Raw genomic sequence first — 24,275 nt, 5'->3', positions numbered from 1 at the left:
CGCCGCGCTATGCATCATCAAGTCCACCCCATTTTAATATTGAAGCAACTTCTGCCCACTCTTTCCATCCGCTTTCTGTGTTGAGAAGGAGCAGAACTGATCCTTAATGGCCACTACTTCATAAGTACCTTCCTGCGAAGACTGGATCGTCTTGCTGTGTTCATATGAAATCTCATGTCTGGTCTCCAGCACATGAGACTTCTGGCCCTTCTTCGCGTTCGTACTTCTTGTGTACGTGAACTCAAAAGGTGGTACGCCCCAGAATTCGAATAGCAGTTCAGCTTGTCCACCCTCGTGAATATCAACTTCCACCTGCCTTCCTTTACTGATCTTAACGCTAGGCATTTGGTGGATAATCTTTGTGATCTCAGTCTTTGCTTTACATTCGCTGGCTTTATCCGATATAGCAGTTATTGTGAAGTTGCCTGGCTTCTCGGCAATACGTCTGAAACTAGTGTTTGGTGATTTTGCTTTCCTTTGTACGTTCTCAAAGGTATAGTAAATTTCAAAAGGCGCTGTGCCCGATAATGTGTACCCGATTCGTTCTCCCACACAGTAGTCTGTACGGGACTCCAAGGGATGAATAGTAGGAACATCGTAAACTTGCACTTGTACGTGAGGAGCACCATGTTCTGTTTTTTGCTGACACCCTCTGGAGTCGCGAATCTTCCGTACACTGACTTGATGGATGCCTAGCGACAACACTCGGTGAGGTATCCGGAAATCATAATGGTTGGAATCGATGTTGGCAATTTTGACAGTTTCTGGTCTTGCACTACTCTGATGTTTAATGTCGATCTCAAGGTAGAAGGGAGGAATGCCTTCGAGTTTAATAGGAATAACCTCATCTCCGGCGAGCTCTTCCTTGCAATATTTATATGACTGTCCTGGTTTAATGAAATTCGCAGCTGGCTTCCTGTTAACCTTTTGCTCAATGATGAGCGGCGAAAACTTCTTCGAGTCATGGTCATAAAGGTTGTCGGAAAGCTCCGAGAATTTGTACTCATAAAGACCAGGCTTGATTGTGTCCATGGAAACAGTTGAAAGTCCAAGACCTGCGTCAAACTCTTTGTTACTGATAGATGCAGAGCCATGTTCTGGCTTATGACGAATCTCATATTTGACATGGTAAGGGGGGGAACCTGTAAGTTGTTAGCCGAGTCAGATATGACCCTGAGCAAGTAGCTTGACTTACCAATAAGATTGACCTCGACCGCATCTATATCACCTTCGCATACTTCATGCTTTACATATTTCTGACCCTCCAGCACAAGAGCCGAATTATCAGCAACCTTTATTTTCGGTCTTGGAAGCCAATCAACCTCAAATAAGGATGCCTTGGAATCGACTGTCCCGGGACACTGGTTATCGTTTACATCAAGTAATTCGTATGTACCACGAGCATCCACCTTAACCGCATCATTGGTTGACATAGCAGTCTTCTCCAAAATCTTACCAGAATCATCATTTACATTTCGGTATTTGATGCTCCAAGGAGGCTGACCAGTCAAGCGAAGAGGTAGCGGAATGTTGGTGCCCTCGATGGTCATAATCTTATGCTTGCCATCCAAGTGACCAAAAGCAACTCGAGGTCTTTGGTGCCTCACCATAAATTTGACCTCGCCGTTTAGGAATATCTTGCAGCCTGTCTTGTCCTGGACGCTTGCAAGAGCGAGAGAATATTCTCCACCAGTAATCAAAGGATCCGTCTTTATCTTGTAGATGTCGCTTTCGATTCCAGTGACCTTTTGCTTTCGACGTCTTCCGTCATGAACAATCTCGTATTCCAAGGTAAAAGGTGGTTCGCCAGAGAGCTCAACATTCATCTCCACAGGCTCTTCGATGCATGCGTCAATATCACCTGCAGGCCGTCTAAGATAGGCTGAAGCCGGTGGCTTCACATCTTGTTCCAGAACTAAATCATTGCTATTCAATTTGTGGTTCTTGTAAACAGCATCATCCACGGAGGTAAACTGATACTTGAAATGACCTGCATCGCGAGGCTTAAGCTCCAGTTGGTGTCGTAATCCAGATACTTTCACTGATTCATGCTTGAGACCACTCTTTGTAATTATGTTGTACCTTACAACGAACGGTGGAGTGCCTATTAGATCAAGGTCAACAAGTAAGCCAATGGAATTGCCAGCACACTTGTCGTTAATATTCTCGGCGCTTATAGACAGCTGCGGCTCGGGTGGGTTCAGCAGTAAGCAAGAAGCAGGCTCCCTGACTTCACCTTCACAGAATTTGCTCTTAACACCCACCAGGGTGTAAAGACCTGGTTCGCGGATATTTGGCGATTGGTGGGCATTGCGGGCAGAGTATTCCTCAAAAATCACCTCGCTGCCATGATCACCCGCGGCGGTCAGGGTGTCAAGGGGAGAGAACTTGTATGTCAGAGTATGAGAAGTGTCGTCTGGTGTTCGGCCAGGCGATGCATATTTTACCGGAAGTTGTGTGGATTGGCCGATAGCAACCATAAGTGGACTCCTAGAATCACAGCCTGAGAGCCTTGCAAGGGGCCTCTCATGGACTGTAAGACTCTGTTCCATGTGTGTGTTCTTGGGATAGATGAGCTCTCCGTCTTCACCAATAAGCGTGAAATTTGCGACATTTCCAGTAGCGTCGTGAATCTCATTGATCGAGTATAACCACAAACCGCTGGGGGTCATAGATTCATTCAATGGAATGACAACCTTTCTAGCTTGTCCCCATGAAACATCCTGGTTTCCTAGGGTAAGCAACGTGCTGGGCCTAGTCGAACCCAGGAGCGGCGAGACGAAGTTCTCCGGTTGATTACTCTGGAAGTGGAAACTGCGATCTTTGTCGTTGATGGTACGTCCATACACAATCTTCAACGGGGCTGTTCCCTCAAGCTCGATAGAGAGGTCGGAAAGATCTCCCAGACACTTGTCCGAGCTTGTGGACCTGATGATGGCTTTGGGGCATTTTACAACAAGCGTATCAGACATTCTCCGCTGTACTTCGAGCTTCGACTGATCTATAATCTTGTGAAGCCTGTATAATCCCGGTTTCTTCACAATGTAGTCAAGCGTATAAACGTTTGGTTCATCACCCAGCTTTCGAAAGTTCTTCAAGTCTCTTTTCTTCAGCTCTATCGTTTCGTTTGCATTTGTATCGAAGTCGAAGCGCAATAATTCAATGTGTACAGGTTTGGTCTGGTTAAAATACATCGGGAGCTTGACAGAAGGTCGACTACTGTCTAAACAGAATGGAAGACCATCCGGATTCAATGTCGCGGATCTGTTATATATTAGTATTATAGAGCAAGTTGTAAAGTATATGACCTTGGTCAAGACGTACCCCTCTGGCAATATGTTGATAATTTGCCTACCCATAATCAAAGATGAGTTGTGTAAAATGGTGGCAGGCCGAACACTGTTCTCTGAAATGGCGAGTTCGCTGTCGAAAAAGGTCTTCGTAAGAAGTAAAACCCATCCTTGGAGTGGAAGCTTTGCAATTTAGCTTTATCGTCACCAAAACAGAATCAGGGACCACTTACGCCAATTCTGAACATCAGCACGAAATCAAAAATAGCATGTAGCCCAAAAGCTACATGAGATGTCCATTGTGACCACTCCAACCACGGTATTCGTAGTTTTGGTACCCAATATAAAAAGAGTGCGTCCAGCATTACCCATTTCATGAATAATGGGAAAGACTCTGATTCATCCTCTACCAACTGCCACCAATCATATAAACGCCATACAAGTAGCAAGCCATACAATCCCGTAACATACATGCGCTGGCTAGGAGCATCAATGAGCTCTACCGGTATCAATGGCGCATCGGATTCTATCGCAGCAGGCGAAGCCGTTGGAAGATCCCGCAGTGGGGATGTTACTCGTCCTGTCGGATTCCTTTGGCCACTGCCAGGAGTAGGCGGAAAGCCAGAACGCATTCTAGGAGTCCCATTCATTGTATAGAAGCTTTATAATCATTGCATTCTCTATATCTTGACGAAAGTCGTTGAAGGCCAAAGTTGAGAGGGGAGGTTTGTTCGTTGAAATCGTGTCAAACAATAAGCTGTATTGGTGAGTGGGCAAGCTATTCGCGAAAGTTAACAAGAGAAGAAGAAGAAGATAAAGAGGGAGATGAAGCCGAAAGAGCTAGATTATTGTAGTTATTTGTGTAAAGGAATAGGTACCGTACATTCGAAAGATGAAGATCCCAAGTTTCCTCTCAAAGCACAGAATTTGCCTAAGTCGCGAGTGAAGTTCCTTGTGGGACGCGTTTTTTGAATTTTGTGAATTTTTGTTGTTTCCAGCGCCAGCATTTCCAAAGCTTTGACCACTTTCATGGTAATGGTAAGTTGACCTCAGGTACGAGACGAGTAGATCTGATATGTATCTTGTGATATTGGTTTGGGTAGAAATTGAATATGGTAAATACTTCCAATTCAAAATAATAATAATTGATTGATATCATGTGAAACTCCGAAAAGAGTAGGCAGGTATTTACCAATAACTGTCTAGCTCTAGGTATTTCTCTAGTGTCCGATTTACCTAGTATTTTGTCCATGATTGCCGTCCATACGGTTCTAGTATCCTCCTCCAAGCCCATGCCAGCTTGGGTGTAGGTGTACATGTGTTCTTCTTGTAGCATCCAGAACGTCTATCTACATATACCTATGTCAATCTACCTCTCTCAACATTATTGGAATTGCAAAGAACATAAAGTCAATTGACCCGAGCAAATGCAATCAACAATTCACACATGAGAAATTCAAAGGTTTCAAAGGGCTTCTCTATAAAATCTAGCATTGATAACCTGAAGAGAAATCCCTTCTTTCCTGACTATCTGCTTGTCCCTAGTAATCTTTTACACCTGATTACTTACCCAGATCAAGTACTACCCAGGTCATGATACACAACACAAATTTGTCCATCTACCTTATATTTATCGACCTATCTAGGTACCTTTCTTCACCCACTTGGTACTTGTACATCACTAGGTACTGATCATCTTGGGCCCCATAATTTGGTATCCCGATACTTTCAACCCACTCCTTCCTCCCTTCAATTTTCTGCATTACAAAAATTCAGCACTTCACTCTGAGGCTCAAAGTTTGGTCATCTCTTCGATCACTTTGCCGTCTCAAGGTTGCGCAATTAGAGCAAGCAAATGATGCAAGGCTCTCCGGCATCAGAGGACTGCTCAATACAATCTACTGCTCCTGATGTTGGCCCTAGAAGACGCTCCTCGAGGAATCAAAAGAGGTCCAAGTCTCCAAGTGGAGACTCTACGGATAGATGTGGGAATGGCACGGGAACACAAAAGATACAAAGTGAATCAATGGGTCTTGCGACAAGTCGCCTCGGACGTGTTGGCCAAAACATCAAGAGATCAGATTCTGAGATTCTCGATGATGCATTAAAGCCCTTAACGGATGACGAACGTAAGTCTTGGAAGGGATGGTGTGAATTAGAGAGTGATCCAGTAAGTTGCTTTTCGGGTCGTGGGATTCTTTAAGTTGACATATGTTGTTTGCTAGGCACTTTTTAACTACATATTACGAGAGTATGGTGTCAAGGATGTCAAAATCCAGGAGGTTCTTGGCCTGGAGGACGAGATGCTACAGTATCTACGGTATGAAAATATCCGCTTCCGCCAATACCTGAAACTCAAATTGACATTATACAAGGAAACCAGTGTATGGATTGGTCTTCCTATTCAAATATATAGAGGATGACTCGGAGGATGAAGAGACACCTCTAAAATGTCCGAACCACATTTGGTTTGCCAATCAAGTTAGGCAAACCCAAGACCTTGATGAGAAATTGACTAACAGAATGTAGACTACACATAACGCCTGTGCTACTATTGCCCTTCTGAACATTGTTATGAACGTCCCGAATCTTGATCTAGGGGACGGCATTCGTGGTTTCAAGGAAGATACTCAATTTCTAAAACCAGCATACCGAGGTCAGGAACTTAGTCAGAACGAGTTTATCCGCAACATTCATAATTCGTTTGCTCGAAGAATAGACATTTTGAATGCAGACTTAGGTCTTTCAAATGAGGTTTCAGCTTGGAAGAAAAAGAGGAAAACGAAAAAGAAATCTGGGAGAGGCAAGTCCAGGTCAGACGTGGAGTCAGGTTTTCATTTTATTGCATTCGTTCCAGTAGAGGGCGTTGTGTGGAGACTCGATGGCTTGCAACGTCAACCAGTCACTTTAGGTAGGTGAAAAAAGCAATCGATCGAATAATACTGACAATTTAAAGGGCCGTGTAACGATGACTGGATTTCCGTAGCTCGTGCCAGTATCTACGAGCAGATTGTCAAGTACGGCGATGATTTGCAGTTTAATCTTTTGTCTTTGTGTAGAAGTCCTCTTCGGATAATTCCACTAGAACTCGCCCAAAATATACACGCCATAAAGCGTGTTGAAGCTTTGCTGGCACAACAGATGTCTGATTGGAACGACTTCAATCAGGTTGATGATTCCGGACTGATGAGAGGGCCCTCGGAGGAATTTGGTGTTACAGACAAACTACTTCACGATACAGCACTTCCAGAGAGCACATGCAATATACTCGAGCGAGAGAGTACTAATGCAAGCGCCCTTCTTCGCCTACAGCAGCAGTGGGTTTCCGACCAAAAGGCACTACGCATCGCATATAGAGAGGAATTGGCATTGATTAACGACGAGAATGAGCAGGCAGCGAGACGGAAGAAAGACCATACACCAATAGTCTATCGTACATTAAAAGGCCTAGCTGATAAGGGAATTCTAAAAGAGATCATAGACGAAGTTCAAGCGGTATAAATTGAGTATTAGAACCTGTTGGCTGTTCAATCTTACCGAAAATTCAACTGTAGTAATATATGTACATACCAACCCTAGTCATCAGGATATTCGTTCCTGAAATTCGCAATAAACTGACATTTTTCCTGATCATATCGCTTGAAGTATTGTCCCGCCACTATCATCAACGACGTCAAGTCCGGCTGAGCAACAATCTCTATGTTGTCCTCAGCCACATAACGTAAGCTAGCATCTTCTACGCTGTTGAATTCGTAAGCGCTTCCACTCTTCACGGCACATCCTAGGGCTACTTACAGTACATGATAGAAGCTTTGGTTCCTACCTCCTGGGTAAGAATCGATCTGGTGCTGCGCTATCCAATTGGAGCCCATGTGACATCCAACATCCCAGCCAATTATCGCTCCTGTATAACCGTATCTTTGGTGGCGAAATACTTGCCCAATCTTGAATTTTACCCGATCCGTTCTATTAGATTTGTTGCGAGTCCGTACTTGCCTCGGAGTCGAGTCTACCGTGCGAATTACTCTCAGTTCCTCGACTAGTTGGGAGTACTCGTTACTTGAACTATTGTATGATGAAAGGATATACTTTTCGATAAGGCCGACGTCCTCCGGGAAGGATTTCTCGAATTTAGCCATCAGCATGGGTACTAATTGATGCTGGTTATGACCAGGAGGTATTGGGGTTGGGTTCAAAAGAAAGCTTGCCCAGGTGACTGAGTATATTGCATGATCCATTTCCAATAATGGCACACTCTGTAATCTAGTAGTCACGAGGGATGGGTCTTGTGCGGGACGACTTCGTATATAGGGAAACTCTCGAATGGTTGTAACTATATTTCTAGTCGTGCGGAGTACAATATTGTTGGTAGCAGAAGATTCCGCGACGAATTCGGAGAATGATACTCCTCGGACACCCCAAGCCGTCCACAATCGCTGAAGATTTTCCAAAGGGATTTCTGATGCTGATCGGAATGGATCTAAATACATGGGTTCCACGGCGCTGTCCTTCTGTTTGAGTGGCTTGTCATCGAGGTCTATAGAAGGCTTCGGGAGAACCATAGCATATACGTGACTCGGCATACCGCAGACCCTAGCATCGAGTCCAGTTCTTCGAGCTACCGCACAAAATATTGCGACAGACACCAGTGGCAACGAAGGATGCTCTGGCTCCTGCAGTGCTAGACTAATATAGTTATTTTGTAAATTGCGATAGTTGAGTTCATTGTTGAGACCTAAAAGGTTACGGTCGCGCAGAAACGTAACGACTGCGAGGGCTTGTTGTCGAGTAGACATGCAATCGAATTTTGGGTAGTCAGTTCGAACCCAAGTGGCAAGGTTGTCAAGAATATCGGAAACCTATGCCAATTCATCAGTTAAAATTCACACGCATACAGCAATATTGAAGGAAATGCATACCTCCTGAAAATCCCCGATGTTGTCATGTAGAACAAACATATCGTAAGCTCCCAGTGCTGCTTCCAGGGATACCTCCTCGCCCCTAGCAAGCTTCGACCATACTGCGAGAGCTTTTGAGCGATGAATGAAGTCAAGCACTGCACAAGCATAGTACCTATATATGTATATATTAGAAAAGAAACCATCTGCGCGTTGAATAGCTTACTTTCTAGCAAGATAATCATCGCCACGCATGCGACTGTGTCGCAAAAGTGCATCTTTTGCGTCATATCCAAAACGTCCAATTTCTTCGAAGTTCACAATACGATTAGCTCGACTCTCGAGAAGACCATTCAAAGCGGCTGTCGTTCTTGTATCTACGTTTTCCCGATGGATATATAAACCTTTCCAATTCACATCTCCTACAATACCGGCAAACTTATGAAGAACGGCATGTCTCGCATCCCAGTACTTGAAGTGTACGCGACAGTGGTATCGCCAAAGTAATGGCTCATTCCCCAAGCGATTGAATCGCTTTGAAACCAGTTGGATATTCGAGAGAGTATCGTGCGGAGAACTGAAGTAGAGTATTTGTTGCACAATCTCATTGGGAAGAATTTCAAAAGTAAAACCTCGGCTTGCAGAATCGTTAGGAGTCATCGCAAAAAATGAAATGCCAATTTGGCAGTCGTAGTTGTGCTCTGGAATTCACCTCTCGAATGTAATTGCTGCGTCACTTCAAATAAAATGAAATAATTGTGTTTCTGAAGTCGAGGGTCGTGAAACTTGAGAATGCTTAGGACTGGCGCGGAGTCGTTCAAATGGTTCAGATAGTTCAGACGGCAAGTCACTAAAGGATGAGTATTCCCTATTCACTACCTAGGGAAAGAAATGTATGACGGAGATCGAAACAAACATCATTTTGTATGACCCTATCTGAGCCAAAGAAATCCGGCCATACTTGGAGAAAATCACTGGAATAATGATAAGAATTCAAACAATTGAATCGGGCGTCCATAAGGATTTGTTCTGGAGAATTCACAGCACAGTATTGTATGAGAATATCGAGAATTCCGTTTTATTGTTGTGGTATCGCCTATCAAATGCACCTTGGCTGAAGTAAGTACATCATACCAGCTCCACCCGCACAATGCGCATACTGTCATACTGTCTAGATGCAAACCACAGGACCTACCCCGCTTCAAAGCAGAATAGATAATCCCTCCCTTCACAATGACATGCTACGATGTTCAAGAGACAGGTATAAACATTTACCACTGCAAATACGTCTACAACTGAAACCACAACTAAAAACCACAACTACAATCGGGATCTTCTTTATTTTTGTAGTGGAAAATGTGATAAAATGATTGTGCTGTTGTATGTATCATATCATTATCTAATAAACATCCCGATTGATAATTTCCATTGTCATCGCCTTTGGACGCCGTAAAGTGCTGTCTGGGCCACTCCTACTCCCGCTGAAGATGATGAATGCTAAAAGTGCTTTCCAACGGCTCCATTTACATGATAGTACAATATCTTTGTAAGGGAGTTTGCTCCGAAGGATGGGTATAGTAAATGCCAAACCTCTCCCTGCCATCTATCGTTTCATGCTCAATCTGTTTTTCCTTTGTTTCTTTGGGAAAATTCCGTAAGAGAAACTTGGAGAGTTTTTCATCGATGTTATCTATAAGCATCAGTTGGGTACTCTTCCACTTTGTTCAGATCTGCGTGTTGGAAATTACCTTGATCAGCCTTTAAAATCACTTCGTCTCGGCATAAGGGGCAGGCATTGGTCCCACGCCGCTGCATGAACACCGTGCATCGAACACATAGAACATGATTGCATTCCATTCTTATTGGTCGCCATACTATCGCCAGACAGACAGGGCAAGTATAATCACTCAACTGAGGTACTATCTGAACAAGATCCTGTGTCACCTGTGCGCATACAGATCTGGCCATCGTTTCCGTCATGATAACGTCGGATTGGATCAGTCTGGGGAATGTTTGCCTAGCACCAAGCGTTGTCCTCTTGTCAAATTCTAATTACCATTAGCTGTGATTCCGTAAGAGAAATGATACGTCATTGTGGTGCCCAGATATTAACCATGAGAATTGAACAAGTGTAGAACGTACTTTTCAATATCTTAGCAATAGCTTTTTGGTTGATCTCCTGAAATTGGAGATTTTGGAGTAGCGTAACATTAATGCTGATAAACTGGTTCACTATTGAGGTCAGTATCTTCACTCGAGAAAGACTAGAGTGTACAATACGTACATGCTTTACGGCTAGGGGATAGTTTGAATGTATCTACGATGCCTCTTTTAACTACTTCACTCTGGAACCATCTGCGAAACGTATCATTAGTCAAGTACCGGCGTGCCTACTAAAATGTGCTTACTTACTGTAAACGCTTCAATGCAGCTACACTATCACGCTTACCATGATCCTTTTCGAGATCCGAAAAGAATATTCCAGCCTGTACGTAAACATCAAACAATTCTCTCCACCGATACTGGTCGGTCTTTTTGAACCTTGAAGGCTCGCTGAGCTTCACGAGCTCTTTTGAAAGATCGCCAACCTCGGCGACGAGAGCCCTTTGTTCTTCGTCTTGGAGTGCATCAAGATTTTCAACATCTCCCTGCAGAAGACCGAAGAATTCTGCATCGAAAGTCAGGGGCACTTCGACTTCCCGAACAAGAGGTCGTTCCACCTCAATCTCTGACGATGAATCTCTACAAGTCATGTCAACAACTGGTTTACACATACCCTAAGAATCAAAAGAACACACTCACGTAGGAACAATTTGGCCACCTTCATCACCAGCGGGATCGGATAGCGACACGTCTGAAAGGTCCCGATGGTGATTTACCAGATCCTCTAGATATCTTCTCGTGTCAGCTGACAGCCTAGCATCAACGGTGACACCTTGTTCAAGCCGTAAGATGAGGGTGGGCCGAAATTTCGACCCTTCTTCAATTAGTTTCTTTACGCAGATCAACATAAACGTAGAAGGTGATTCATACCCTTGAAATCATACAAGTACGCAGGACCAGTACTGGAAATCTCTCTCAACTTTGCAAGCGCAGCAGGATCCAGACCGCATTGTGCTAACTCGGTCGCAATCTGGCTTACATTAGCTTTTGTTGATCGGTGCGAAATTCTGACCGACCTTTTTAAGAGATTTCTTGAGCAGACCATAAGGAATGGCAGAATCTACCCAGCGTGGCGGAAAGCCTTCTCTGGCAAGGGCATCTTTGAATTCTTTGGCAAATTTCATAATAAAGGCATGCAGTACAATAAAATGTAATTAGTCGACTAATGCTGTAAATCTGTCGCTCTGTCTGCTATAACGCTATTGGGAAGAAAGATTTATGTGGCATTGTTTGAAAAGAGCAAAAGGGGGTGGGTGGGATGGCGATGAGAATATTTACAATTTTTCGCGCAGGGCAAGGACTATCTTGACTGTTAGTTGGGATTCTTAAGGATGCAGATAGCGGGTAGGTATAGAGCTTTAAGCTTAGGTATCAAATTATTGACGAAGAAGTTTGATAGGCAAGAGCAAGATGAAGATATTCCAGAGGAAGAAGATTTCTCAAAAGCTATGTATTCGTAATATGTAATATGTAGGTAGAATTATTGACAATGAGTAGGAGTGCGCGGGAGTGAGTGGGAGTGAGTAAACAAAATCCGTATGAGCTTACCTGGTAGACTGTGTGAAGGTGTGACTGGACTGGGTTCAAGATACCTAGTAGCTTATCAGATATCCAGACTCCAGACAGGGACAAGTGCTTGATGCAGGCCTTGTCCGCTTCAACATGAATCTATCCAAAAACGTGCAAAGACTTTACTTCAAGATCAAGATTCTCACTCCATAGGGAGTTCTGACTTCTAATAAGTCCTGGGTACCGGTTCGCGCGTTCTTGACTCCTTGGGAATGGGGATGGAATGGAGTACCTACCTACCTGTACCTGGTAGCACATAGGAGTACCCACCTAGCAATGCTACCGGCTAACCTATGGACCGACTCGAGACCGGTGATTGAGTCAGTAGTCTGCTCTCTCGCGTCTCTGTAGAGTCTCAACGGTGCAAATGCTAATGGCTATCCCAACTACCTCGAGCTTTCTAGTCATGCACGTGCTGTCTAATACTATATCTACTGGGTGCAGAAAAACTAGCTTGTCTCCTAATCACAAAACTCCTCCATACCTCCATGTGCCATCTTGAGAAAAAATCAGATTTTATATCTACCTAGTCCCTACCTGGTCTAGCATTGCACCTCCACCATCAAGATGCTTATGTAATAAGATTCATACACTTATTACCATTCTCGCCATTCTTGTAAATTTGGGTAGCTCGGGTACGGTACCTACATACCTGGTAGTACATCTACCGAGGTCGATAACGCGCATTTGGACAATATACCAAAAATAGATTTCTGCTTAATGAAAAAAGAAATTTTAGAATCTGTATAGTGTGTTTATAGAAATCTTATAAAGAAAGATAGAATTCAATTTTATTGAAGATTTTTTGTGAAAAAAATTATATTATTGAATAGTTTTTAAGGTTAGTTTTATTTATTTGTTTCTAGAATTCATTTCAAAATTTTCTATAAGAAGTGTATTAATATTTAAAATCTATTTTCAAATAGTTTTTTTTATAATATATAGATTACTTTAGAGTAAGCGAAACAAGCGAGAAAAGCTTAATAAGAATTCTTATCTGAAGTTCGAGCTCAAGCTTATTTTGTTTAAATTGTATTAGCTTTAAATAGTTTCTATAATATTGAAAAAAAGAATTCAATTTAGTATATAACTTTCAAGGAGGGGAGCCTCAAGCTCCCTCGCGGGGTACTACACAGACTTATAGTGATGCGGACCGGACACGGTGACTTTGCGGTCTATCACATCAGATTCAACCACGAAAATAGTATAAATACCTATATATACAGGATCGAGAAAAGCTTATTGTACTTCTTTCAATACCCAACTAATAATCAGATGTATAGCGACTAGCTGCTTGTATCAAATCGATTTCGATTCGAATGAGATATAATAATATATATCAATTGTATTTTGTAAATACAATATAGCTTTATTGATTTTCTTATTAAATCCAGATTCTATATCAGAATATACTCAAATTATATGTAATTATACGAATTTTAATTTGTTTTAGTATTTCGAGGATAAACTTTCTATTTTAATCAATTTAAGATCTGTATCGATCAGTTATAAGTGTTTCGAGTATATTTCTGATTGATAGCGATTGATTCGATTATTTGTTGATATTTGGATAGTATACGAAATAAGGCTTTCTGAAATAGGATTACAAATCTTTAAACAAAATAGTTGCAGGATTGTTACGAGTAATATTGAGTAGGGGAATATTAGAGGCAATAAGCTTTGATTAGCTAACATTATACTATTATAAGTAGCTGGAATGTTAGTGGCCTGTAGGTCTGCTCCTTAATATATCTAGAATACCCTTTGGGAGGTTAGATATTAGACGTTAATTACTATAAATAAATAAAATAAAATAAATAAAATAAATAACTTTCAAGGAATTAATGAAATAGAAGAAAAAGTGATTTAATTATTAATTAGAGTTCAAGAAATCGATTAATGTATTTCTTTTTAAATCATTTCAAAGGTTAAATTTTGTATTCAATTCTAATTACTTTTATTATTGTCACGGGATCACCTCTGGGAGTATTCAGAAGCTTTACCGCTAAGCTAAACGCCCAAAAGACTAGGAGGTAGAACTGGAAGTTCTACCTTACTCTCACATATATAGCAGGACAGGACAGGACAGAAAGGGCTTAGTGTCACCCCGTGACAATTATACTCAAATTCGAATTCGGAATCTGTTTTATATTGATGTCTTAATTATTAAACTTAATAACTAATCTAATCTTAGATAATATCATTAATACTAATAGAATACTTTAATTCAATATACAACTTTAAAGGAATTAATAAAATGAAAAAAAGAAGTATAACTATTAATTAAAATTCAAAAATCGATTAATATAACTACTTTTGAATTATCTCAAAAATTGAAATTTGTATTCAATATAGAAATATTACAATAGATTTGAAAAAGATTAAATTTCGATATTCAGTCTTTTATTCTTTAAGTATTATTAAATTAAATATAAATTTCAATTTTTTGAAATGATTCAAAAGTAATTATACCAATCAATTCCTTGAATTTTAATTAATAAATATATATCTTTTCTTTTTATTTCATTAATTCCTTTAAGATTGCATACTGGATTAAAGAATTCTTATTCTTAAATACACACTACAAAAACCTAAATACGGTTTTAGTTTAAACAAAAATCTATTTTTGGTGTATTGTCCAAATGCGCGTTATCGGCCTCGGTAGTACCGAGGGATCCAGGTACCTATCATTCGGTTTACTCTTTTTTTCCTTATCTGATTGTTTTTGGTACCTATTTCATACATTCATCGTACATTCATACACAAACCATTCAGGAAGTTCTTTATCGTACTAAAATATAATAAATCCAATATCGCCCACCTACCTACGTGCAAGGTTCCGTTGCTTGCCTATACTTTGAACACCATCTAGAAAGCGATTTCAATCCTCTATTCTATGGGCGCAGAACAATCTTCGTCGCGTGGTGGGGATGCACAAAATAATGGCGGGGTAGTCATGAAAACATGTTACTACGAATTGTTGGGCGTCGAACGACAAGCTTCAGATGATGAGTAAGAACTTGGACATTAATTTGTAACTCATTATTCTAAGATTGATTGAATGTACCTAGGATCAAAAAGGCTTATAGGATAAAAGCGCTGGAACTTCATCCCGATCGAAATTATGGCAATGTTGAAACTGCCACCGCGAAGTTTGCCGAAGTTCAATCTGCCTATGAGGTCTTGTCAGATCCACAAGAAAGAGCCTGGTATGACTCTCATCGATTATCAATCCTAGGAGGCGGTGATCCTGCGGAAGACGACTTTGCAGATAATGTTCGAATAACGAGCGCAGCGCATATCATAAGCTTGATTGGAAAATTCGATTCCAGTGTCCCCTTCACGGATGCTCCGAATGGGTTCTTTGGTATACTTCGAGAGACATTCGCAACTCTTGCAAGAGAGGAGAAATCAGCATGCGATTGGGATGGCCTTGAATTAGTCGATTATCCTGATTTTGGGAGCGCTGAGGATAACTATGAGGACGTAGTCAAATCCTTTTATAGAGCCTGGGTGAACTTCACAACTCAGAAGTCATTTTCATGGAAAGACCTCTACCGGACCTCCGATGCGCTGGATAGGGCAACCCGCCGATTGATAGAGAAAGAAAATAAAAGGTCCCGGGATGAGGCCAAAGCAGAGTTTAATGATGCCGTTAGACATCTCGTTCTATTTGCGCGAAAGAGGGATCCCCGCTTTACTCCGAATTCACAAACCCAGGAGGAGAGACAGAAAATATTGCGGGATGCTGCATCGGCCCAGGCAGCTCGTAAACGAGCGGCAAATCAAGCCAAGTTGAACAGCTATGTAGTTCCGGACTGGGCGAAATCCGATGAATCTGAAGGTGCAATCGAAGAATCATCTGAAGAGTCTGAGGTTGAAGTAATAGAGTGCGTTGTTTGCAACAAGACATTCAAAAGCGAGAACCAATTTGAGGCGCACACGAAAAGTAAAAAACATACCAAGGCTGTACAGGCTATCCAGAAACAAATGCGCAAAGATAACAAGTCTCTACATTTGGATACACCACCGGAACCAAAGGGTAGTGACCTTGATGATGGTTTCGAAAGACTTGAAGTTACGTCAGAAAATGGGAACTCTGAGTCTGCTTTCGATGGTGCAACTGAAGCTGAAGAAGCGAGACGCTCGCCATATGATCACGACTTGAATGCCGGCAAATTAGACGGTCCGGCCAAAGACGATTCCGATATCGACAGCCTAAATGATGATTACGCACCCAGGGCAGCAGTTGAGGAAAGACTAGCGGCAGCAGTATCGGGAGATACACTCTCTCCTGAAACCGAGGATCTGGACCCTGGTCAAGATTCAACCAAAGATATAGAGCAAGATGCTTCTAGCGATCCTACTCCAAAGAAACCTCTTGGAAAAGCGAAAATGAAACGTGCCAAGAAAGCTGCTCAAAAAGAACCTGCAGGGCTGCAGGGCGAAAATGTAAGTGATCCTCTCTTCACTTATATCACTTGGTGCTCATGAGATTCCAGTTTAAATGTGCCAATGTGACATGTCATGAGTCGTTCTCCTCAAAGAGCAAACTCTTCAATCATATCAAAGAATTTGGCCATGCCTCGCCCGTACAAAAAGCTGGCAATTCAAAAAAGAGGAAATAAAAAATGGGAGCTAAATTATGAAGTTTAGAGCATTGAATGTGGTTTACTATAGCTTTATACCCTTATTTGTATGTAGAGGCGTTCCAAAGAATGGCAGGCATGCTCCCCCGCTGAGCACAAATCTAATGAGTTTCCTTGTCATAATGACCAGCCATTCAAATGCTTGTGATCTGACCTTGAAAGCAGACATTGAAGATTAACTAATCAGCCCATTCATCATTTCTAAATCGATCTATTCGACGATATGTAAAGGTTACAATCCACTGGTATAAGTCCATGGTGGTTTTGGTAAATTCCGTTTCCATTGCATGGCCCCTTGGACATGCACGTCTGGACCAAACTTCGTTGTTTTTGAAACATGTCCTAACAATTTTGAATCTTTATAGCCTGCGAGAACTTGATTGTTTTTCGATCAAAATGGGACACTTGGATAGACTCGAGTAGCACAAACGGGTTGGGATTGGAGGTATATTTCGATGTTCACATGAGGTCTTAAACATTAAAACCAATCAAAGTTGTAATTTGCGATAAGAAAGGATTAAGACTAATCTCTATAAAAATCACCTACCCCGAACGCCCTAAATACCTGAATTCCTTTGGTGGATCATTTCCCAGCGCCTTGAGCGTCTAATATGGTATCGTCATCGTCGTCGTCGAATGTTTCAACCTCGTCAATAGCTCCATCTCGCTCTCCGCCTAAGCCATACGATGCCGGGTCCGTGTCTGCAACGTGGATAACTCCCTTACCCTGTACTTCCTTAACGGCCCGTCGCCACTCATTCCAATCGTTCTCGTCACGTATCAAGAATGCAATAAGCATGCTGGGATCCATCTCCTTTATGTGGAGTCTTCGAAGTCGACGAGTGTGGCACGAGTCAACATCCTCTGTAGTATAGTCATCCATATTATCTCTGTACGGAAGTGCTGGTCGTGTTTGATGAGGATCCAGATAGAAGAAATCTGACTCTTGCACACCAATGAAGTAGTGCGAGGAGGATGGGCGACCCCTATACTGGATTATTATATGATCATGTTAAATGAAACTCAGAGTGACTCACCCAGCTATCCCCACAGATTGTGGCATCTGTAAGGAGTACTTCAGTGCCTCCCAGTAGACAGGAGTTATCTTGTCAAGGCCCAGCCTCGTACCGACTAGAATGAGAGTCGGGGTGAAGTCTGAGTGGTTTGGCTTTGCGATACTCATAAAGGTGTCTTCGTATACGTCCGATCCATCACCCGTGATGTATACACGCAGTTCTGATTTGGCTTGGTTATTGGACAAAGCCCTGTAGATTATCAGCCATTATTCAAATTCCACTCGAATAGTCTTCTTACTGGATACAGCGCGCAGTAGCAGATGGTCCGAACCACTCTCCAGGATGTTTCCCACAAGCACTTGCACCGTGCTCGACAAATTTGTGAATAGAGTAAGGAGCTCTCGGGTCATCTGCGAATAAAGATAGGATTTTACGTTCTTCGTGGCTAGATATCCCGCGGCGCCATTCTATGTCATGGTCAGCTAAGGCATCGAAGAAAGTGATGGTAAGGGAACGAACCTCTGCCCATTCTCAGAGTAAGCAATGCATTTGCCAAAAGGCTTTGTCCAGACCTTATCATACAACCCCACCCCGTGTCAGATGTAAAGCCTCCTTGGTCGACAAGTTGGCTCCTCAATCGTACTGATAGTGACATTGCAGAAAAGGCTTTTGGATCCTGCGACTTAGCTATCGCTGGAAAGCTTGATCGGTATGTAAGCCATATCTTGGCTTCAAAATCATCAAGGAATGCGGATGGCCATCCTCCATCTGCATTGGCTGCGTCGCAAGTTTGATAGCCTGAACTTGATTCAAGACTGCCAACGGTACTATCAGGTGGAGTTGTAACATTGGTAGGTAAAGACTGTGCGGGTAGATGTTGTCCTTCCTGGGGAGGGGAGTCTGTAATAACTGAAGTGGGCGACTTTTCCAGAATAGGGTATTCTTTTCCTAAACACCAAATAGGTGACTGCGAGGCAGTGTCGTTTGTAGGCTCGGGGTCCCAGAAATACTGGACGAAGCGTTTGTAACGACCTATATCAGCCGCCGTCATGGTTGAATGCGACTATGATTCGTATTCAAGTCGTATCGGATGCACATAAGACTTGTAGAGCGCTATGGGAGAGAATGGCGGGGACGGTGAGCTGAGGGGAAATTGATTAGGATTATTGACGGATGCTGTAGTGGAAGTATAGAGCTGATGGAAGAAGTGTAGTTGAAGTAAAAGTATTATAAATAAGTAAACATTTGATAAGTCGAGAAATGTTGCAGATTGTTTGTAGTATGAGATGAGGTGAGTGCTGCAAGGCGAAGGCAGCTGATGTTCTGATTGATGTTATCACGTAGTAGTCAAATATGATACTTTGTTTGGCCTAGTGCGTTCTTCTGTGAATGTTTTAGACACGACAACACGACACTTTCATTTTGGAAGTGCATGTGCAGCGACTGACGGGAGAAAGGTACCTAGCAACTGTAGCCTAGCTCGGCAGGAACTTGGTTGATGATGTAATGAATTATTAATTGGATAAGAAGTTAAGAAGATACTACCTAGTAGGTACTAAATAGGCATTAAAGTATTGGTACTCGAGAGCCTTACTTAGTAGTGTCTCCGAGTAGGTATCTTCTGGACACCTGTGAACAAGGTATTTATTGTTTCTCCATATCTCCTCTCCTCCTGTACGGAGTACTACAGACCCACCTTTTAATAGTTTCTTATCGATAAGAAGCTCTCCAAGTCCTCATTACCTAGACATCCATATTTATTCAAAAGCTGACTAGCGAAGGCGAAGTGCCCACAAATTGCCAGCATCTTATTGGATTAAAAAAGCTACTAGTACACATCTTCGTGCAGCGCAGTAATCTATCATAATAATTGATTTTGTTACACACAACACCGACCAGTACCTGAGTTGCCTACCCTGTAGCCTAACACACTCATCACTAGGTTATTCACCTACCACTCGAATTATTCTCATTGATGGCAAAACATTCTTCATCTTTTCCTGATCGAAATTAACATTCGTCGTAAGGATCTTTACGTCAGTTTACCATCCGTAAACTTCGATTCTATTGACAGTTTCATTGTGCCGTGATAACACAAGCTATGCCACGAAACAAACGGGGTGGCGCTCGTGGGAGGCGCAATTTCAGCTCACCTAGAGGTGGTCGCGGAACTCCTACTCCTGGAACCTCCTTTATACCATTCGCTGGCACATATGTTCCGCAAAGGCCTCAGACTGGTAATGTTTATATATTTTCCATACCAATAATCTCTGGCGAATGCGAATGCGAATGCAATTGCCATTGTTCTACCAGACATGTTGGTCAATGCTAACAAAATTGGTATATTGTAGGTTTCACACTTCAAGAAGAAGCTCGCAATACTGAACGTCATCATTCATTTTGGAACTCTGATCAAAGATTGAGGGATACAAAAGTGAGCTTTGTCAGCGCCGGGGAGTTCAATCCACCAGATATTATCAAGGATTCTGAGGAGGCACTGGCTGGAATGAGCTTGGAATCTGCAGAATTACCTGCAGGAAACTTGACCCAAGATGTGAAAACAGCGAATCGCGAAATGAGGGCGGCTTCACCCTCTTTGTCGTTCATGATAGATACCGATGGTGGTAACCGTGTTGAGACAGGCCTTGCACCACCGCGTTTGCGCTCAATCTCTCCAGCTAGGTCAGACTCAAGCGAAGAAGTCATTCTCTTTCACGGACGTGGTCAAGTAAGGAACGAAGATGCCAGGATAGAACATGACCCCCCAACAAGCGCAGATCCTATAGATGCCAGGATCAAGTTCTTAGATGATAAACTTCTTGAGCAAGAAAAGCTATTGGAAGAAGCTTTAGATGAGAAGGAGGCATCTCTAGAGTCTATTCCACCCGAGCTGGCAGAAGCATTGAACAAGGAGATATTTTTGGGCGCGACGTCACATAAGGTAGCAAACTCACCTTCTCCAGATTTCGAGGCAATATTACCCAAGCGTCAAAATAAAGGTCGAGGTCAAGGTCGTGCTAGACGAGGTAGACGAGTGACCGACAGAATCGATGATAGTGACGAAGAGGATGCTATGATTGCAGACTACATTGCGAACATGGATCAGGAACAGACTATGGCTGAGGTCGACCATACATTCAACAAACGTGAGTTGGGAGGCGATGACGACGCTGCTTGGGAAGATGATTCTTCTGTTAAAGAAACTCATGATTCTGATGGACGTCACGGATGGGGTCGGACAGAATTGCAGGATTTTGACGATCTCAGCACGTCGGATGAGGCCAGGGGCAAAGTCGAAACGATTTTATCAAAAAGGCACCGTGTTAGTGGCGTGCAGTACTTGATCGTCTGGGAACATCAGGACGTAGACGAAGCCAGATGGGTTCCGCTGGATGTTCTACAGGATTCCGGGGCACTGCCTCTCATTGAGGTTTTTGAAGCTGAAGAGAAGTTGGTTGCCGAATTCGAAAGTAATGGAGACGAAGACAGTGATGATTCCGACGATATTGCCGATGGAGACGATGACGACCATGATGACGAGCAGGATCTAGTTCAAAGGAGGATCGCAAAAATGAATGATGAACAAATTGCAAGACTGATAAATAAGCAAGAGGAGCTTGGTATGGGCGGTGATGAAATTCTTCTCTTCGACGATGAAGTCGATGATGAGGATGACGACATGGAAGCATCTACGATTGATCTCAGTAATTTCATACTTTCAGGCAGAAGAGGCAGGAAGGAAAGACAGCGGCGCCAGGGCGAATTTCTACCTGCAGCTCCATTGGCCGACGCTTACGATGGATTTGATGTAATGGATTTCGATCGACCGAGTCTCAAAAAGAAACCTAAAGGTCGCAAGGGCAAGTTGATACTAGACGATATCTCGGATTCAGAGCTTGAGGCCTCAATGCAATCAGCTTGGGACAATGATCGTGTTAAGAAAAAGGAGAGAAAGCAGGAACGTGAAGTATTACGTGCACGAGGTTTACTGACTGGCAAGCATGGCAAGCCCGATATGAAGGCAAGGTACAAGGAAGGAATGAGTATTGATGATGTCAAGGAAGAAATCAAGGAGTTTTTGAAGGGTGACAATATCACGTCAGTATCATTTCTGATCTTCTTAATCCACACTAACATATTACAGCCTTTCTCTTCCTGCGATGGACAAAGCCGACCGCAAATTTGTTCACGAGATCGCCAATGCATTCAAATTGAAGTCCAAATCAGCTGGTTTAGGCAATAAACGTTATCCTATCTTGTACCGTACTTCAAGAACGACTGTTTATGGAGAGCGCGCCTATGAAGCTGCAGCGTCGAAGCTTTCACGTCGTTTCCTTCCGCGTAATGACGTAGGTGGGAGAAAAACAGGCGCTGCGCCCAAACGTGGCGGCCGAACTGGTGGTAGTGGTTTTGGAGGCGGTTTCGGTGCTGCTAGTTATCGTGATGGTGATGTTGTCGGGGCATCGGCTCCCGAACTGGGTATTGAGAACAAAGGAAGAGCGATGCTAGAAAAGATGGGCTGGAGTGCCGGCACAGCTCTTGGTGCGCTCGATAATAAGGGCATTCTTCAGCCAGTTTCACACGTTGTAAAGACCACAAAAGCCGGTCTAGGATAAGAAGCCGCAAATATGGACGAGATGTCGCGAACCGACTCGTCGCCCATGCGTTCAATTCGAGTCGATACGGTCTCGAACACGTACTCGGCGATGGTCACTAAATAGGGGTTAGTGTAGAATGCTTGTGTTTGACAACACGAGTCCAAACTCGAATCGCGGCGCGATCTAACTCTATTAATGACATTCCTCTATATAAGAGGATAAAAACCATGCGCCACATTGTATGGGACCTAATAAGTGACAGTGAATTAAGTTGATGTTTGAATTTCGTCTTCTAATTCCCTATTCTGATGAAGACGTTTGTTTATTGTACAGCCACGTACCCCGAAAACAGACCGTGAAGACATTTGCCCCCATAAAAAGCAGACCATCCATAACGCATTAAAAAGAAAACCCCAAGGTCCTCGAACAACAACAGCCATCATCTATGAGATGACCCCAGAGCTCAAGCATATCCGATATCCCCCCTAAACCCCAAAGAAAAGACAACTTATTTCGTGGATGAAGAGTACTTGGTAACAGCCTTGGTACCCTCAGAGACGGCGTGCTTGGCGAGTTCACCGGGGAGAATAAGACGAACACTGCGGGATAGTTAGAAATGAGATATGCGGATGTAATTGGGTTGGCACATACGAGGTTTGAATTTCTCTTGATGAGATGGTGCTCTTCTTGTTGTAAGCAGCGAGCTTGGATGCCTCAGTGGCGACGCGCTCAAAGATATCGTTGACAAAGGAGTTCAAGATGGACATGGCGCGGTTGGAGATACCAGTATCTGGGTGAACTTGCTTGAGAACTATGGATTCAAAATGTTAGTGGTTGTTGTTTGGTAAATGCGACGCGTCATGATTGGAAGCGCGACCGAAAATCGCGAGTGGGTTTGTACCTTTGTAAATGTATGAAGAGTAGGTCTCCTTGCGTCCCTTCTTCTTGCGTGGCTTTCCTTCGCTGGTGGTGGTCTTCTTGCCAGCATCTTGCTTGCTAGCTGGGGCCTTTGATGCGGATGCAGGTGCCTGTTTTGAAAGGTGTTAGAAGATGATATTTGGAGCGCGCCGCGAGAGTAAACACGTACCTTGGCGGCAGCTGGTGCCTTGCTTGCAACTCCCTTTGGTGGCATTTTGAATTTAAGATTTATTTGGATTGAAAAATGTGAGGTTGGAGATTGATGTTGATGTTAATAAGTGTGAAGATGGAAGATGGACGTGGGTGTGGTTTGTTGTTAAAGTTATCAAAGATGAAGGGGATTGAAATTGGGAGATGAAGAGTTTAAATGAATAATAAGTCGGCCAAAATCACTTTCGTGCCCTTTTGCTAACCGTGCTGCTGGGGACTCTCTAAAATCGATGATTGGATACCCGATTAATGTGGAACCGCCGTCATGACCAATCACATAATTCGTTCAATCTGCGGGTCGTGCCTTCTGCTTATAAAATACCCTAAAACGCTCTAGCTCATGGAAGGAGCTCTTTACGGTGTTTTTTTATGGGCAGAGGAGATCAGATCACGACTTTTGACGGCTCTTGTTGATAAATGTTCGTCCCCATTCCCATCTTCTTTTAATTCAAAACATCTCTTCTCCATCCACGCAAAACTTTCGAAAAAACCACTTTCCAGAATTCTTCCTTGAATTAAATTCATCCACCAACTTAACAACTTCCCACATTAATTTTACCTTTTAAACACTTTCAAAATGACTGGAGGAAAATCTGCTGGAGGAAAGGCGGGAACTACCAAGAACGCTCAATCGTAAGTTGCATTTCCCTTGTCTTCACATCATACCTCGCGACTTTTCGATTCAACTTGCAATTCGCGTTTGTATCTGGATACCATGGTCACTTTTCCATCTTGAATCTTCAATGCTAATTCATTTGCCTTTTTAGCCGTTCATCCAAGGCCGGTCTCGCATTCCCAGTTGGTCGTGTTCACCGTCTTCTCCGAAAGGGCAACTACGCCCAACGTGTTGGTGCTGGTAAGTCATGTTCATCGAACCCATTCTAATTTGCTATTCCTAACGCGTATCCATCAGGTGCCCCTGTCTACCTCGCTGCTGTTCTTGAGTACCTCGCGGCTGAAATCC

General features: G+C 42.9%; 9 protein-coding genes across 9 annotated transcripts; 4 read left to right on the top strand and 5 right to left on the bottom strand.

Annotated features, from left to right (window-relative positions):
• Positions 1-33: 33 nt before the first annotated feature.
• Positions 34-3,940, bottom strand: EAF02_008365 (uncharacterized protein; the record flags this gene model as incomplete). Its single annotated transcript, XM_038904413.1, has 4 exons — positions 34-1,142; positions 1,196-3,264; positions 3,325-3,473; positions 3,524-3,940. The coding sequence occupies 4 exons, from the start codon at positions 3,938-3,940 to the stop codon at positions 34-36; spliced, it is 3,744 nt and encodes a 1,247-aa protein (XP_038755470.1).
• A 1,208-nt stretch (positions 3,941-5,148) lies between these two features.
• On the top strand, positions 5,149-6,791 carry EAF02_008364 (uncharacterized protein; the record flags this gene model as incomplete). The annotated part of the gene is made up of 5 exons (XM_038904412.1): positions 5,149-5,460; positions 5,516-5,610; positions 5,666-5,771; positions 5,820-6,201; positions 6,247-6,791. The coding sequence occupies 5 exons, from the start codon at positions 5,149-5,151 to the stop codon at positions 6,789-6,791; spliced, it is 1,440 nt and encodes a 479-aa protein (XP_038755469.1).
• A 74-nt stretch (positions 6,792-6,865) lies between these two features.
• On the bottom strand, positions 6,866-8,848 carry EAF02_008363 (uncharacterized protein; the record flags this gene model as incomplete). Its single annotated transcript, XM_038904411.1, has 4 exons — positions 6,866-7,031; positions 7,086-8,149; positions 8,210-8,363; positions 8,415-8,848. The coding sequence occupies 4 exons, from the start codon at positions 8,846-8,848 to the stop codon at positions 6,866-6,868; spliced, it is 1,818 nt and encodes a 605-aa protein (XP_038755468.1).
• An 863-nt stretch (positions 8,849-9,711) lies between these two features.
• On the bottom strand, positions 9,712-11,475 carry EAF02_008362 (uncharacterized protein; the record flags this gene model as incomplete). Its single annotated transcript, XM_038904410.1, has 8 exons — positions 9,712-9,878; positions 9,937-10,236; positions 10,331-10,420; positions 10,473-10,543; positions 10,601-10,930; positions 10,991-11,165; positions 11,222-11,321; positions 11,368-11,475. The coding sequence occupies 8 exons, from the start codon at positions 11,473-11,475 to the stop codon at positions 9,712-9,714; spliced, it is 1,341 nt and encodes a 446-aa protein (XP_038755467.1).
• A 3,341-nt stretch (positions 11,476-14,816) lies between these two features.
• On the top strand, positions 14,817-16,548 carry EAF02_008361 (uncharacterized protein; the record flags this gene model as incomplete). Its single annotated transcript, XM_038904409.1, has 3 exons — positions 14,817-14,932; positions 14,992-16,372; positions 16,423-16,548. The coding sequence occupies 3 exons, from the start codon at positions 14,817-14,819 to the stop codon at positions 16,546-16,548; spliced, it is 1,623 nt and encodes a 540-aa protein (XP_038755466.1).
• A 498-nt stretch (positions 16,549-17,046) lies between these two features.
• On the bottom strand, positions 17,047-19,169 carry EAF02_008360 (uncharacterized protein). The gene is made up of 4 exons (XM_038904408.1): positions 18,105-19,169; positions 17,884-18,052; positions 17,607-17,834; positions 17,047-17,555 (listed from the first exon to the last, which is right to left on the bottom strand). The coding sequence occupies exons 1-4, from the start codon at positions 18,634-18,636 to the stop codon at positions 17,153-17,155; spliced, it is 1,332 nt and encodes a 443-aa protein (XP_038755465.1). The 5' UTR covers positions 18,637-19,169; the 3' UTR covers positions 17,047-17,152.
• A 517-nt stretch (positions 19,170-19,686) lies between these two features.
• Positions 19,687-22,201, top strand: EAF02_008359 (uncharacterized protein; the record flags this gene model as incomplete). Its single annotated transcript, XM_038904407.1, has 3 exons — positions 19,687-19,822; positions 19,937-21,683; positions 21,730-22,201. 3 exons carry the CDS (start codon positions 19,687-19,689, stop codon positions 22,199-22,201), a joined length of 2,355 nt encoding a protein of 784 aa, XP_038755464.1.
• A 490-nt stretch (positions 22,202-22,691) lies between these two features.
• Positions 22,692-23,315, bottom strand: EAF02_008358 (uncharacterized protein; the record flags this gene model as incomplete). The annotated part of the gene is made up of 4 exons (XM_038904406.1): positions 22,692-22,782; positions 22,835-22,994; positions 23,085-23,211; positions 23,271-23,315. 4 exons carry the CDS (start codon positions 23,313-23,315, stop codon positions 22,692-22,694), a joined length of 423 nt encoding a protein of 140 aa, XP_038755463.1.
• A 573-nt stretch (positions 23,316-23,888) lies between these two features.
• EAF02_008357 (uncharacterized protein) lies at positions 23,889-24,275 on the top strand (the record flags this gene model as incomplete). Its single annotated transcript, XM_038904405.1, has 3 exons — positions 23,889-23,944; positions 24,079-24,167; positions 24,225-24,275. Coding segments are annotated over 3 exons (196 nt in total), but the record flags the coding sequence as incomplete, so codon positions are not given.

Source organism: Botrytis sinoallii (genome assembly GCF_014898435.1).
Source record: "Botrytis sinoallii strain Bc 23 chromosome Unknown BSIN_016, whole genome shotgun sequence".
Taxonomy (NCBI): Eukaryota; Fungi; Ascomycota; class Leotiomycetes; order Helotiales; family Sclerotiniaceae; genus Botrytis; species Botrytis sinoallii.
The sequence above is the reverse complement of the archived record's forward strand: the minus strand, read 5'-3'. Positions and strand labels throughout refer to the sequence as shown.

Coding starts and splice junctions, on each gene's coding strand:
- EAF02_008360 (XM_038904408.1), bottom strand. CDS start 18,636: ATGACGGCGGCTGATATAGGTCGTTACAAACGCTTCGTCCAGTATTTC. Junction 18,053..18,104: donor TACTCTGAGAATGGGCAGAG/GTTCGTTCCCTT, acceptor ACCATGACATAG/AATGGCGCCGCGGGATATCT. Junction 17,556..17,606: donor CAATCTGTGGGGATAGCTGG/GTGAGTCACTCT, acceptor AATCCAGTATAG/GGGTCGCCCATCCTCCTCGC.